This window comes from Struthio camelus, chromosome Z, assembly GCF_040807025.1.
Source record: "Struthio camelus isolate bStrCam1 chromosome Z, bStrCam1.hap1, whole genome shotgun sequence".
Lineage (NCBI taxonomy): Eukaryota > Metazoa > Chordata > Aves > Struthioniformes > Struthionidae > Struthio > Struthio camelus.
The window spans coordinates 55372120-55387259 of NC_090982.1; the positions used below are offsets into that span (position 1 = coordinate 55372120).

At 36.3% G+C, this 15140-nt stretch overlaps 1 protein-coding gene across 1 annotated transcript in view; it reads right to left on the reverse strand.

Annotated features, from left to right (window-relative positions):
• LOC138064775 (adhesion G-protein coupled receptor V1-like) overlaps positions 1-15140 on the reverse strand; it is a 273548-nt gene that overhangs the window by 177311 nt on the left and 81097 nt on the right. The window contains exons 44-59 of the mRNA XM_068928702.1: positions 14159-14421; positions 12318-12493; positions 11554-11678; positions 10220-10386; positions 9994-10137; positions 9613-9720; positions 8871-9123; positions 8062-8184; positions 7632-7854; positions 6968-7172; positions 5982-6128; positions 4359-4614; positions 2748-2956; positions 1902-2078; positions 1204-1386; positions 345-524 (exon numbers count right to left, since the gene is read on the reverse strand). Coding sequence (XP_068784803.1) covers positions 345-524; positions 1204-1386; positions 1902-2078; positions 2748-2956; positions 4359-4614; positions 5982-6128; positions 6968-7172; positions 7632-7854; positions 8062-8184; positions 8871-9123; positions 9613-9720; positions 9994-10137; positions 10220-10386; positions 11554-11678; positions 12318-12493; positions 14159-14421 — 2939 coding nt within the window. The remainder of the gene's footprint in view (positions 1-344; positions 525-1203; positions 1387-1901; positions 2079-2747; positions 2957-4358; positions 4615-5981; positions 6129-6967; positions 7173-7631; positions 7855-8061; positions 8185-8870; positions 9124-9612; positions 9721-9993; positions 10138-10219; positions 10387-11553; positions 11679-12317; positions 12494-14158; positions 14422-15140) is intronic.

The following is a 15140-nucleotide window of genomic DNA, read 5'->3' on the forward strand; positions in this document are numbered from 1 at the left end:
TCCTTTCTTAATTTTTTTCAAAGCTTTGGTTTCAGTAATACAGATTATTGCAAAACCTTCTTAACATTCAGCAGAGCACCACAAAATCCACCTGGAATGTCTTGAATTCTTATCACATCGGATTAAATTGATCCACTCATGCAAAAATCTAAATCTATGCCGCAAGACTTTCATTGATACTACCACCTACATAGCTAGATGAAAAGAAGCACGAGCATGCATTTCACTGAAGAAAAATCACGAGTTCTACTGCAATGAAGGCTTACCAAAAGCAGCTATGTGTTAGTGACACAAAGACATTACTCTGCTTTTGCAGAAGAGAGTACAATCCCAATCATACTCACAGTCTTTTCTTCAAATCCAAATACTCCAATAGGGGAATCATTTGGTGGGATAGCAACAGTTACCAGCGTATCATTCCCAAGTCTTGCACCACCTGTTACCCTCATTAGAGCAATCCCGAATAGCTCAAGGAATTCAACTTCACTGTCATCTATGATTGTAATTTCTATTTCTCCTGTGGCCTGTAAAAAAAATTTTACATACAATTAAGCTTCATTTATAATATTCTCTGAATTGTTTGAAAAATAGACACATCGTTACTCGTGCTTAATTCTTAATGTACTTGTATATTTATAACAAGATAACAAAATTTCAAGAGTGTTTAAGCTCATCTGTGGCAAATCTTGCATGTTAAAAACAGCTGATTGCTCTGCTTTGATACTCAGTAGAACGTACAGGTGGATAATACTGTACTTTAACCAAAATTCTACTCATACAGTATATCCTTTGTGTGTGAAAGAACAGTTTTCATCATTTGAAATCAAAATTCCTTAATATATACACTTAGTATTTTCAGATATAACACGAAATTTTAAACAGTATATAGAATATAGCTAAAGAAACATATATGCTCATTGTGTGAGTTCATACAAAACACGCATTACGTTACAAATTTTCAGTCCAACAGGCAAAGAACTTATGTCTTCACTGGTGGAAGTAGCAAAGGCACATGTCCCTACATGGTCAATATTTATAAACATTCTGTTTTTGCATGTTAGAGCACCGAAGTCAGGGGTATTATTCACGCACACAAGGCAGGATTCAGACCATAAAGAGAACAAATGAGAGATGCAAATTCTACTGGAGGAAAATAAGAGGAACTCTAAGATCGTAGAAGTTAAACTTTCAGCAAGCGCATACCTGCCCATCTGCAAATGTAAGGTTTCCAAACGTTGGTGTAAAGTCTTCAAAGCTGGCAGTTGAATGAGTGGCTTCCCAAAACAGAGTTACTGACCCAAACCTCCCAGCCTGTCGAACAACTGGAAGTTTCAGTATATTCTGTGGTGGTGGTACCTCATAACCAACAACTGCTCCACTTGCATCCTGAAAATTCAGTAAGAAACTGCTGAGTGTCACAGCAAACACTTCTACGCAAAAAGCTGACACTGAAACGTTCAAAAGGAACAAAATCTGTAGGGTTCTACACCAAAAGCATACTTAGCCTCTTCCATAAACTATATAGAACAAGATATGAATATCATATCAGTTAAATTGCTCATTTGAATTTGACTTTCAGGAAAGAATAAATGAATAAATAACCGGTCCAAATTCAACATTGACCCTGCCTTGAGCAAAAGGTTGGATTAGATGACTTCCTGAGGTCCCCTTCATCCTGCATTATGGCATGACTCTACGATTTAAACACTTTCAGCTCCATAACGAGCTTAATCTATTAACTGTGCAAAAATTTCTACGTAGGATTTTTTGGTCTAGTGTCTGGCCTATTTATCTGGAACAATTTCATCTTATAAAACCTATTATAATACAATTAAAAGTGATCTGAAAACGCAGACTCTCCTGCTGGAATGCAGCTTTGAATATTTTTCATTCAGTCTTACCCTCATAACGCTGAAACTAAATATTCCTCTGGGGTCATCATTCTCTTCGATTGTTATTTCGGCTATTTCTAGCCCAAGCCTCTTCACACTTGGCTGACCACCAGCAGGAGAAGATTCTACCAGTTGCACATCAGTAATATTGATTATAAATCCTTCCTGTAATTCTGGAATATTATCCTGTAAAAATATTTTTTTACATGTTGCTTCCTTTATAAGATTTACATTATAAAACATGGAGAAAGATAACTATTTGCAGATTGCTTACTATTTAAAAATTCCCAGCATTCGGGATTACATTACCAATTCTTTGCCTCACATCATACGAAAAGTAAAAGAAAGAACCTCTGCTGAATTTGAGGAACTAAAGTTGGCAGTCATATTCGAATCTGTGGGAACAGAGATCATTCTTGCTGGCTGTCCATTGTTTTTCCTTTCTATAGGAAAGTTGGCCAGATTTTAGAAACCAAGCCAGGAATTGAAAAGTATTGCCTCCATTCTGAATATATTCAAGGGATACACATACTTTTTGTGAAAAATTACTGTTTCGCAAACTACAGAACAAATATCTTAAGAGGCGTGTAAAGTAAAATAAGTGCTCTGTAAAAAACTATAACAGGCTGAAAAACCAACAGATACCCAAGAGATTTATAATTCTCCTTTTTTCATTTTTATATATTAATTTTGGAATGAAAACAAAGCAGCGTATTTGTTTAATTCCCAGAAACCAGAAATAGATGGACGCAATTCTATTTAATTGATAACAATCCAGGGAGGCAAGAATCCCTCCAATTTATCTCCCTTTCCCTAGAAGACATAAAAAACTAAGGCTGCTGTTAGACTACTCACAGGAAAAATAGCGACTACGACAGAAGCTATTGTTGTGTTTTCTGCCATAAGGATTGTTTTTTTTTCTATTATATAATCCTCACTCTCTGTCGCTTGGCTGGAGAGAGGGAGTTCAAAATTAGGCATGGTGCTCAACTGAACTGCAATATCTCCGACAAATCCTTGTTCTCGAACAATTTGTAAAGTAACAGTGGTTGAATTTACTCGTCCTATAAGAAGGAGGGGAAAAAAAAAAAAAAAGAGAAGACATGCTTGTTTTAACCCTTGCTCTGATAGCAAGAGATCAGCTTGTGTACTGGAACTGCTGTATATAGCACACTTTAATTATGTTTAGCAACACATCCACAAATATACTATACTTGGATAATTTACTGTCTTTGGCACATACAAAGTGGTGTGAATATACACACAGCATGTATAACCGGGAAGAATTTTAAGACAGAATCTAGAGGAACAATAGAATACTGAATCTTTATAGTTTTAAATATTTGTTACACAAAACTTTTACTTCAACATCCATATTTTCATTCATTCCCTCTGCCCCCCCCCCCCCCCATCCTGTTTCACTCTTTTGCCTGGCCTTTATTTGCCTTTTAAGTCGCTCTTAATCCTAACACAAAAAGAAGAAAATTTCCAAGAAAATTAGATTCACTTGTATCAGGACAACTCTTACCCCCTTAGGGAAACCAGTTTCACATTTTTTTTCCCAATAAACTGTCAAACACAGCATTTAGCTAAAAGCACTAGGTTTACAGCTGGAGAAATAACAGATAAAAAGTCATAGGCTTTGTACTTCAGAGTAGCTTGTGCCATTTGCAATAATTAGATACTGCTTCACAGTTCGCACCTTGCCAGTATATAATTCATTAAAAATACTACACTTAAAGATAAGAAAAGAAACTATATAAAAAGGGAAACCTAAGAATGTGCCTTGAATCCTAAGCTTCAAGATATAAAAACTGATTATAGTGTGTGTGTGTGTGTGTGTGTGTGTGTGTGTGTGTGTGTTTAAGGAAGCAATAGAATGGCTCCCCAATACTTCCAGGTGCAAAAATAGGCAATGCTAATTGGCTTTAAAATAGAACTGGTTAGGAGGTTTCAACTGTAATGACAGTCTGATGAAAAACGTACAAAATCTAAAAAAAAAAAAATATATATATATATATAGTTCTCTTTAAATGTAATTTGCTCTTGCTTCTCTTCCTTCCCCCATCTCACAGAACAATGTGTTTCACATTTTGACCCAATTCATGAGAAAAATGTTTTGTGTAAAATTTATTTCAAACAGTATACTAAATGGGCAGATTGGGCTTTTTATCTAAATAGACGGATTTTATATATTAGCGAAATGCAACATAAGAAGTCAAAATTTTAATACCCAAAACCCTAAAAGAGAATGACTAGATAAAATTAATATGTGCAATGTGAAATAGCACATATAAAATATATGCAATAAAACGGCATAGCTATGTATTTTTAAGACTATTTCTGCTGCAAAGCTTTTATAGAAAAATGCCATTTATTAAGACAATCACATAACCAATATAACTTCAATGATGCTGACTGAAAAAACACATGCATTTGTTCCTAAGAGACAAGAAACAAACTTACCTTCCGGCTCCATGACTTTAACAAAGAGAGATTCCGCATGCCAGCCAACTATGCCATGAGGAGAATCACTAGGTAAAATGGTAAGTATAGCTCTTGCCCTTTTGGGATCTATGATAGCTCCTCTCATGGTATCCTGAACACCCACAGTAGTCACGTGGGTGAGTGTGATATCCACGGTCTCTGAAAGCTCCGCAATACTGTCTGCAAGAATTGTCAGGGTGATCGTGGACAGCGCTTGACCCTCTGAAAATGTAATCTAAAGTTTTAGACACACACAAAACAAAGTCAAATATCTTCTGTTATACCAACTTTTTTTTCTTTTTTTGGTAAAACTCTGTCAATAGAAAAAAAAATCAAGAGAATATTAAGAAAGCATACAAAGTGATACAGGAGAAAAACAAAAAAACAAACAAATCCAAACAGACAGGAACCAAAAAAAGAGCCACATCAAGAAAAAGGTACGATATTTAACTGTGGCAAAATGGCTTGATATGCTGCTCACATAGCAAGCACCATTCTCATTCTCAATCAGAAGAACAATTACCAGAGAAACAGAGTACTCAGTTGAGAAGGAATTTGGTATAAATGACTGAGGAATATTTGGTCCATTTATATCTCCTTTATTTTTATATTCAAAGGGCCAGCCACTTCATTTGGTTTCTTTCAACATAGAAGACTTGTCTATAAACACTTTAAAAGGCTACACCTACTACACTGAAGGATAAATAGAACTTCCCACTGAATAACATTATATCTTTACTTTCAGTTCAGTTCCTACCTATCTGAAAAGTCTGCAGGAAAACAACGTAGCATCTTCTGCTTTATTTTGATCTAGGTTGTTCAGGGAGTGTTTCCATAATTTTGGCACAATTATTTTGGCATTCTTGATTTCCTGTATGTTGCTTTTTCCCGAAAAATATTTCCTTTATTTTACTTTAGTTCCATTATTTCCAGAGAAGATGAAGATGAATGAAGAGAAACTTCATTTCTATAGTCTTTTGTCCCTTATTTCCCCACAGCAACAGTTTCTACTGTAGCTCTGTAGTCTCAGGGGCCACAAGGCTTTGTATTTTCAATAAACGGCCACAAGGTGGGGAGAGTTGACTTAAAGAACCAAGAACACGTTGGTCCTAAGGCATACCAAAAGCTTTAGCTGATAGGAAACATCGGATTTTAACATTGCTGGACATCTGAAGAGTCTCAGAAAAAGGCAAAACTGGGATCTGTGATGTTTTCCTGGCTCAGTGAAGCTCTCAAGTGTATAGATACAGGCAGGAAGAAGAGCAAGCACACGTAAACTGCCGCCTATGCCAATAGTTTGAAATATCCGGACCCCACAGCAGGAAGAAAGGAAGATGGGAACAGAACATTATAGATGCACCTTTCTAGTATCTGAACAGCACTGCAACATCTGGGTCTAGAAAAGCAAGAGTGATGCTGTGGTAGTATGCATCAGCCAGAAGTGAGAGCTGCCAGATTCGTAAGAGAAGATCGTGATGCAGGAATTAATAAGAGAGTGAGGAAATTTAACATGTACTATACTTCTGCCTCACTACATTTGCGCTTATTGTGCAAGATATTGACAGTCAATGCTTCACTAATATCAGTGATATTATTACATACCATTCCTGAAGCCGGAAATATATCACTAAGGCTCCCATTGGCTTTCCACTCTACTGTAACACGCCCGTATGTTCCTATTAAACGTTCAACATTCAAGGTGATTAAGTTGTCTTGTTCCATTTCTTCAACTTGCTTAAATAAAGAACTCTAGAAAAGATAAAAGTGGCAGAACCATAACATTATTTTATTTTATACATAAAGAAAAGATTCTTTAGAGATCTCAGGATTTGACGTGGGCCAGTGACATCAGGCATAATATGTTGGTCTACCAAATAAAAATGTCAGGCCTTTTTTTATCTAAAGCAAAAAGACAAAGCTATTTTTCTGAGAATATTTTATGTTCAAACTTTATTAAGCAGATGACAAACAAATGGAACTTTCATATTTTTACTGCTGCTTCTTTTCTGTCATTCATCCTCTTCACACAAGTGCAGATGCAATGTTCATCGTTTCAGTGAAGAATTTTCTGTGTTTTATATCTCTAATGTGAATTTACTATAACCCTGTCTGGATGATTTCTACTGTGTTTGATGATTTCAGAATTATCCACTCCAAATACTACCTTCAGTCTGACGTTCTCTCCAAAGAAAGGATTTTGTTCTGGCAAACTGTCTCACTCCATTACATAAACCAATTAGTATATTTTTCAGGGGAAAAGAATCTTCAGATTCACTTACTTAATTCCCTCAGTTAGCAAACCAGTAGCGACTGATCTCTATGACTATATACACAGCATCTGAAAATTGAGCATTTTGTTGATAGTAAAACAAGGCTGATAAACTAATGTGTTAATCTAAATGTAAAGGGATTATAAAATCTCACAAAAGTAACAGACTGTGGAACTGATAATCACATACAGCAATGCTAAATAGGTGTTAAAAAAAAAAAGCTACTGTCACGTTCTCTCATTTACAGGTTTAGTACATTTGTATTCCATTCTTCAGAAATTGTATGTATATTTTAATAATTTACCTTAGAATTTTTACCTGAGCAAATGCAATGACTCCATAGGCATTGTCATTGGATGGAATAATTATGTTAACAAAACCATGAGCACCGATCTCTGCACCTCCTTTAGGGTTTTTCAACTGCACTCCGAAGCTTTCTTCCTCCTCTGGAATAACGTCATCAAGGATATTGACTGCTACTACAACTTCCACGTCCCCAGGCTCAAATATCAATTCACCTGAACTAGCATAAAAATACACACATCAAATAACTAGAAATTGGGGTAATAATTAATGATCCTTGAAAGCTCTGTTGTTAATTTACTGAGCATTTTCAGAGTTTGAATTATTCTTCTGTGGCTCAGGAAGTTATTCAGGTTTAAAGTTTTTTTTTTTTTAAAAAACAAAGTAACAATAGATCATAGAGGAACCAAAATTAATTATGAAAGTCATCTAATTTATCCTAAATAAAAGCTTAAAAAAAATGAAGATATAACTGCAAGTCTTCTATTGCCATGCTTTAAAGTCAGGTGTAAGGCTCTCACTTCAGGTTATTTTAAATCTGTTTGTGAAAAACTCTTTAGTGTTAATAAGCACACCATGCCCATAAGTGTATAATGCTCTCCCCTGTAAGAAAAAATAATTATCACAGGAAAAGAAATGCAAGAGCTGTGAAATAAGTCATATAAAACACAAAACCTACCTAGGTATAAAATCTGACTGGTTGGAGATTGTGGTCAGTTCATAAATTTGGGAGTAGGATTCAACAGTCAGAGCAATTAGGCTCTTGCTGGAGTTCAGAGACCTTGCAGTAACTGAAGAGATACGATCAGTATACGGTGCCTCCAGAATTACAGAGAACTGGTTCATTTCTGAGTTCCAAGAATACAGTGCCGTTGTATCCCTACCAGCTAGTAGGACATGAACTACATTAAGCAAAGAAGAAAAAAGAAAATTTCAGTGGTGTATTTAAGAATTGCCTTTGCAACGCCAGAAACGCCCTTGGAAGTGCACTGATTACAGTAACTTGTAAAGTCTGGTATATGTGTTCATTTTTTCATATGTATTTATTTCTGTAATTTCAGTGTAATAAACTAGGTTTTGAACAAAGAACATTGTCATTTAAGCCTTACCTAAACCTGAAGGTGGCATGAAGACATGGATGTTTTTTACAGCTAGGAATGGAAGAGACTGAAAGTGTCTAAAGGTAGACTGCCCTGTCTCCCAGATAAAAATTTCAGATGAATTTCCAGATTCTGCAAAGGAGTAAAAAGACAAAACTTAACTATTTTTTGACTGGTAGTTAAATCACACACTGGTGGCCATAAAAAGTTAAGAGTTGGACAGCTTTAACTACAAGGCGAGCCCAATTATCAGATTTTCTTTTTTATTTGGTAGATAACTCCACAGCATGACTGATCCCCATGGTAAGATTCATCCACTGATACCGTTTAAGGGCTTTTGTTTACTCATTTTCGTAAAAGAACATTCAGATTACCGTAAGATAACAACCAATGGCAAAGAAGAATATGGGCTACAGTACAGACTTTTCAACAGATATAGGAATGCATTCAGAGAACAATGCCTAAAACATCATACTGGTAATCAAAGATACACGAACCGGACTGACTGATGATCTCTATATGGCACAAAGTTTGGAAAAGTTTAGAAAGCTACAGTTAGGAGCTAGAAGAACAGAGTTATTATTTCTCACTGTTCCTGGAAAAATATTTCATTTGTTTCCTAAGTATTTGAGAACAAATACAACTCTTGTATTTTATCAGGAAAAAGCAGAGATTACTTTGATAAAATTCTTATGAGAGAATTGTCACTCCCCAGTCATACTTTAATCCCTGTTTAAACTCCTTTACTACACACGCCTTTGCCATCAAACAAATTAGCATATACTTAGCAAAGTCAGTTTTTGTTTTCTGCTAAATACCTTTTGCAATAATTAAATAGATGTCTGATCCAGAAGTCCAGGCCTCCATATGTTTTATTTCATTTGCTGGTACTTGATGAAGTTTCCTAAACTCATTATTCATCCACTGGTACAAGAGGGTGTTCTGGCTCGTATTTGACAAAGAAACTAATAGGTACAGAAAGCTTCCTCTAGGAAACAAGGCTATGTTCAGAGCTCCAGGGAGTGGAAGTTGATGATGCAACACAAAGATGTCTTTATTCCACTGGAAGATCTATGGAAATATGAAAATATCTTCTTTATAGGTTCATATAATTAGTACCAAGAGAGCATAATTAGATGTCATGCTGAAAAACTGAAGACTTATACTGAACTGAACTTCTCACTTCTAAGAGGGTCTCTACATTAAGGTAGAGGAACACTGGTAAGGGAAACTACATTACTACAAGTAGCTGTGTTCATTCTTCAGACAAATAGGTTTATGCTCAGAAGCTATTTCTGTTCTCATAGGTGTTTTATGCGCTGAATTTCAAAGCAGAAACAACGCTAGGATTAATAGTAAATCAGATGCAAATAATTTGTTCACGTGCAGACTACTAGTATATTTTAAAAAGGCTGGAATACTCACTTTTATAAATTCATAACACAAACAGAAGTACATTGTCAAAAAGATAAGCTTATAGAGGTACTATCCTTTCATGTCTAAAACTCAAAACTAAAATCACCCACATCAAAGTCAGAGAAGACAGAAGTGCGTTCCAACCTGGATGGAATTGGAATGGGTTGAATGACTTGCAATAATCAAATAATCTTCCTCCTCCACAGCAAAATGTTTTACATCTCTGGTATACAGAACAAAGAGAGTTTGTATCTGTGAGGGAAATATAAGAAAAGGAGTGACTGTAAATCATTTTTACATATGTATATACAGAGTAAATTTACATAAGGTTAACGTAATTTATGATCCATTTTTTAGAAAATGTTCTATGGCTTGATTGCTCCACAATTTCTTCTCTCCCACTTCCCAGGTTAACTCCCTCACAAAAACTGTAAATATGAAAACACAGTAAACAACTAGCTGTGACAAACTTACGCAATTAAAGTCCCGTATTATTTCATGATTTTATAAGTAAAATAGATTTACCCATAACAGTCTGCGTCCAGGTTTGAACGCATACACACTGTTGTTGGAAGTTCCCTCTTTGTCTCCTCCATGACTTATCACAAGGTAGGGAGAGGCATTGATTTGGAATGCCACACACCTTCTAGGATTCCATATATTGAAATTCTGAAAGGGGAATAAAAAAGGAGAACTGTGTTTTAAATTACTTATTAACAAGCAAGTCTGGTGTTTAGGTACAAACATTTACCTCAATAGGAACAAATACTCCCTTCCACTGGTAGACAGTAGAAAAGCTAGCTGGAGGTGTACGCAACAGAACACCATATAGGATTTCTCCTGATGTAAAGAAACACCAAGTAGATACTGACTCTTCCACAAAACTTTGCAAGACAGACAGCACACTGATACCACCCCCTGCAATATAGTAAAAGAAAATACTACTTACTATTAGCTTACTCTTGATGTCTTTTCCAACCCCATTTTCACAATTTACCTGCCAAATTCAGACCTAATATTGGAAGTGTTGAAATTCTCTCTCAGCACTTGGTAAAAGTGTAAAGAGTATAGTAGTGAGGACAGAATGAGAGTTAAGCAATAAATGTATTTTTCACTCATTTTAAGTGCACATGTATGTTGCATAGGCAATTTGATCATGATTCATAATGATTCACTTTGGAATTTACATAGGGAGAATATCAGCTGGAAAGCAAGTAATAAAAAAGTGGCAAAGAAATTACAAAATTACATATTTGTTTGTTCCTCCCTGCTCTCCACCACAACAGGCAGTTATAACACTGAGATTCTTAGAATTGCCTAAACTGTTTGATTGGCTTACAGTAAAAGAAGTACGGTGTTGTCAAAACTAAACTGCAAGAATAAAGCTAAACTCCCAATCCTATATATAGGCTAGACCAACTCCTGAGCCAGACAGAGTACTGATCCACGTTCAAAATTAAGCATTTCCCTTTCTGTTAGTTTCCTGCTAGTTTCAACCTGAATCAGTGAGCAGCTACACACATATCTCCACTGGAACAAAACATGCTTAGCATGGAAATGGGAACAATTGGATAGAGATGGAAGGATGAGTTCCTTTGTTCACAGTGCTAATTTAGACCAGATTAAAGTGTTCATGTAACTACAGTCTGTGACTCCCACCAATGCATATTAGTAGGCACACTGGGAGATACCACAGAACTATGTGTAGCAGCAGTTTTGCAGAACAAGGCTATGCTGCGTTTATGTATGGGTTTATGTTTATATACTGTGTTAGGAAAATCCAAAATTACAAGTATTAAAGACCATATTTTATTAAATAAAAGTCTAGCTACAATAAAGCTCATACAAGTGGCAAAAAGGGCAACGGAGATTGAAACTGTCAGAAATGGCTGATGACAAGAGGACTCTTAACACAGCTAAGCTGTTCTATCTACTGAATCTTGACACACTCAAAGAAATATTAATTAATTTAATCAGGTCTGAATACATTAATTTACTTTCCAAAATTCCATCTTCTGTATGTCTGGCTAGTCTGTTAATAACTACATTTTGACAAAAGCAGTGGACTCTATAAAGTGAACTTACTGATGCCAAATGCAGTATCTGACAACGTCTCCCACTCAACACTCACAGATGTGTTGAGACTATTAGTCCGTGAAACTTTCAAATAAACTGTAGTGCTGGCTTCTTCAATTATGAGGAAATTTGTCCTGAATATGAGAATTGTGAAAATAAGGAAAAAATTAATTCTTTTTACAGTATAAGAATTGCTGTAATAAAAATAAGATTTTTATAGTACCACACTCCAGCTGTAAAACATACAACAGAAATAAAAAGAAAATATCAATAGTTTCACTGTCTGATGGACTAATGACTACATTCATTAAGCTTGCCCAACGATCCTTATTGCAAGACTCAGACAAAATTATTAGCAATTCAACAACATTTTGAAAAACAGCCTTAGGTGAAAGTACATTTTACTCAAGCTTAGAAATGAAAAAAATTCTAAGAAGTCTGACTCCCGGGGCACTGATTTGAGGTTTGGATTTCTAAACTGTGTGTGGACTATTTTGACACAGATGACATATTGCATTATGAAAAAAAATCCATAAAAAATTGACAATTCTGATAAAAAACAGTCTACTTCTAAGTCTTTTTCTGTTATTTTGTAGAGCAACAATGGTGTGCATGATAGACACTGCACATTTTAAACTTACAGATGTTTTAAAACTGGGTTGCTGCAGGCCTGCTCTCTTTAAAAGGATTAATTGAAAACAAAGTTGTAGAGGAATATCATCTCTACTGAATATGAAAAACTATCTCCTTTTAACTGAATCAATATACAGTACCTATTTATAACTGGATAGATGCTGAAAAGTCCTAGTGGAGCTTGGTTCTGTAATACCGTGATCATAGTTTCCACTCTTGTGCCTAGTCTGGCTCCTCCAGTTGGACCGAACAGGGTGACAACAAAGTGCTCATCCATTTCTGGTTCTTCATCTAGTATTGCAGAAATGTGCAGTGTCTAATAATAAAACAAGTACACAAAGCCATTGAAACATGACAGTTAATAATGCACCAACTCTATCATACCATGCTACATTTATGTTTTTTCACTGTAAGGCCTTGGATAGCACAGAAGGAGAATAGCAGTTCTTGAAATTGGAGAAGACAGAACAGAACTGAGGCAAGAAGGGTTCAAGCTAAAGGACTACTGTAAACTCATTATTCTAGTGGCCTTCATTTGCACAACAGTACGATGAACATTTCTTTATTCTCTTTTGAACAACAGTACGATGAACATTTTTTTATTCTCTTTTCTTTCCTCTTCTCATTCTATGACCCTTATTTTCCCCTGTAGCTCTATGACCCTTACTTTCCCCTGTAGATCATAGTCATAACATGGCTATATGATACCCTAACGCAGCTCAGTGAAGTTCATATTGCAACTAAACTAGTACCAGGGCAACAGGGTAATCCTATAAGCGTACTATAGGCGCTTGGAAGAAATTAAAAATAGGGACTGTAAGAAATAGCAGCTATGCCCACAGCTGCAGAACATTTGCAATAGGTAAAATGGCTAAGGATGGTAGAAAGAATAAAAGGATATTTGAAACAACAAAACTGTCTCTGCTCTTGCTGCTTCTTTTCCTCTCCTGTACCACTCTCGATAAGAACAGGATCCTATCAGGGTGGTCTCAAACTAGCAGAGAATAACCTAGAGAGAGGTCAGTGTTTTCACTTTCATTTGGGGTTCACCGTCATCCTTTCCACTACCCAAACAAGCAAACGTTAGGAGGTACGCATAGTTTTGCTATTGAGAACGTAAAGGAAGTAATGATGCATCTGCTAATATGTAACATCTGGAATTTATGACCTTTTAGACCCCTGTTTACTTCCACAATAAATGATATTTTGGGACTTTTTTTTAAGAAGTCTCCACTTTCTTACAGGTCTGCTGCACTGTGGTTCCAAGAGTTCATAAATTGAAAACCAGTGTCTCCGAGGAGTGTTTGTTTCAGATTCTATCCCATTGCCCATAATATACTAACCAGATTCTGATCCTACCTGAACTAACAACAATAAACAAATTGCCATTAAACTTTAGGAGAGGTAGGATTTTATAAACTTAAGTAGGTTCACTCTAGGATCTTTCTTTTTCTGACTGACATTTTTGTGGGAGACAGTACAGAGGCAGTGAGACTAATGCTCACTGAAAAATAGGTCGTTTACTGTTCCTAAAACACTGAAAACGTCTCAGGTTTACTTTTTGCATTTTTAACAGCATACTCTTCAGTTCAGAACAACTGAATTATCAGGGTACAGAGTGAGATTTTTACTTCTACCCTATTACTCCTGTAAATCGTTTGGTCTAACGTTTGTTTCAGCTACTTACTGAGTACACACAAGGAAGTGTCCCTAAGCATGAACACAATCTACACACTGTACTGTTTTCAATTTACTTCAGTTATTACAAGAAATAAATACCTAAAGATGGGTACATTTAATTTTTCTCCATTCCTACATAATATAACAACAAGAGATCAGTCACAGCTCATGACTCCTTTCAGGATGAAGGAAAGGATATGAAAAAATAAATCTAAGGCAAAACACAAACATTTCTAAATTCTTTCCAACAATTTCAAAAATGCCTCCTTCACTTCTTTTGTAACAACTACCTGCATATTACCTTGAATCGGACTCCCTCTTCCAACACAATATATCCTTGAGAAGGGGTCAAATCCACCGACGCCTCTGAAGAATTAATTTCACTTACAAGATATTGAACAGCTACGGTGCCAAATATCCCCTGAGGAGGTTCTCTAATAATGGTTAATACTGCAACACTTTCCATCAAATGGAGGGCTGTTTGCTCTCTTAGGAAGAAGTGATCGCTGTTATTGAATGACAAAACTCCGTGGCCATCATCATTGGCAAGAATAGTAATTGTGGCTTTTGAGAAATAAATAATGGAAGTGTTCTTTAATTAACACAATAAAATATAATTATACATACATACTGATAAAATACATATAAACACAAATCAATTTCTGCTCTATCCATCTTGCCTCTCAAAGGGAAGTGCAAAGTCCTGCACCTGGAGAGGAATAACCCCATGCAACAGTACAGGCTGGGGGCCAATTGACTGGAAAGCAGCTTAGCAGAAAAGGACCTGCAGGTCCTAGAGGACAAGAAGAGGAACGCGGGCCAACAATGCATCCGCATGGCAAAAAAGCCAGCAGCATTCTGGGCTGCTTTAGGAAGACTGTTGCCAGCGCTTTGAGAGAGGTGATCCTTCTCCTCTAGTCAGCACTGGTAAGGCCACATCTGGAGTGGTGTGTCCAGTGGACACAGAAGGACATGGATGCACTGGAGCAAGTCCTGCAATGGACTACAAAGATGATTGAGGAACTGGAGTATCTCTAACACAAGGAGAGGCTGAGAGAGCTAGGACTGTTCACTCTGGAGAAGAGAAGGCTCAGGGGGGATCTTATCAATGTTTATAAATATCTGAAGGAAGGGTGTAAAGACAATAGGGCCAGACTCTTCTCAGTGGTGGCCAGTGACATGACGAGAGGCAATGGGCACAAACTGAAATACAGGAAGTTCCACCTGAACATTTAAAAAAAAAAAATTTACTGTAAAGGGTAGTCAAACACTGAAAGAGGTTG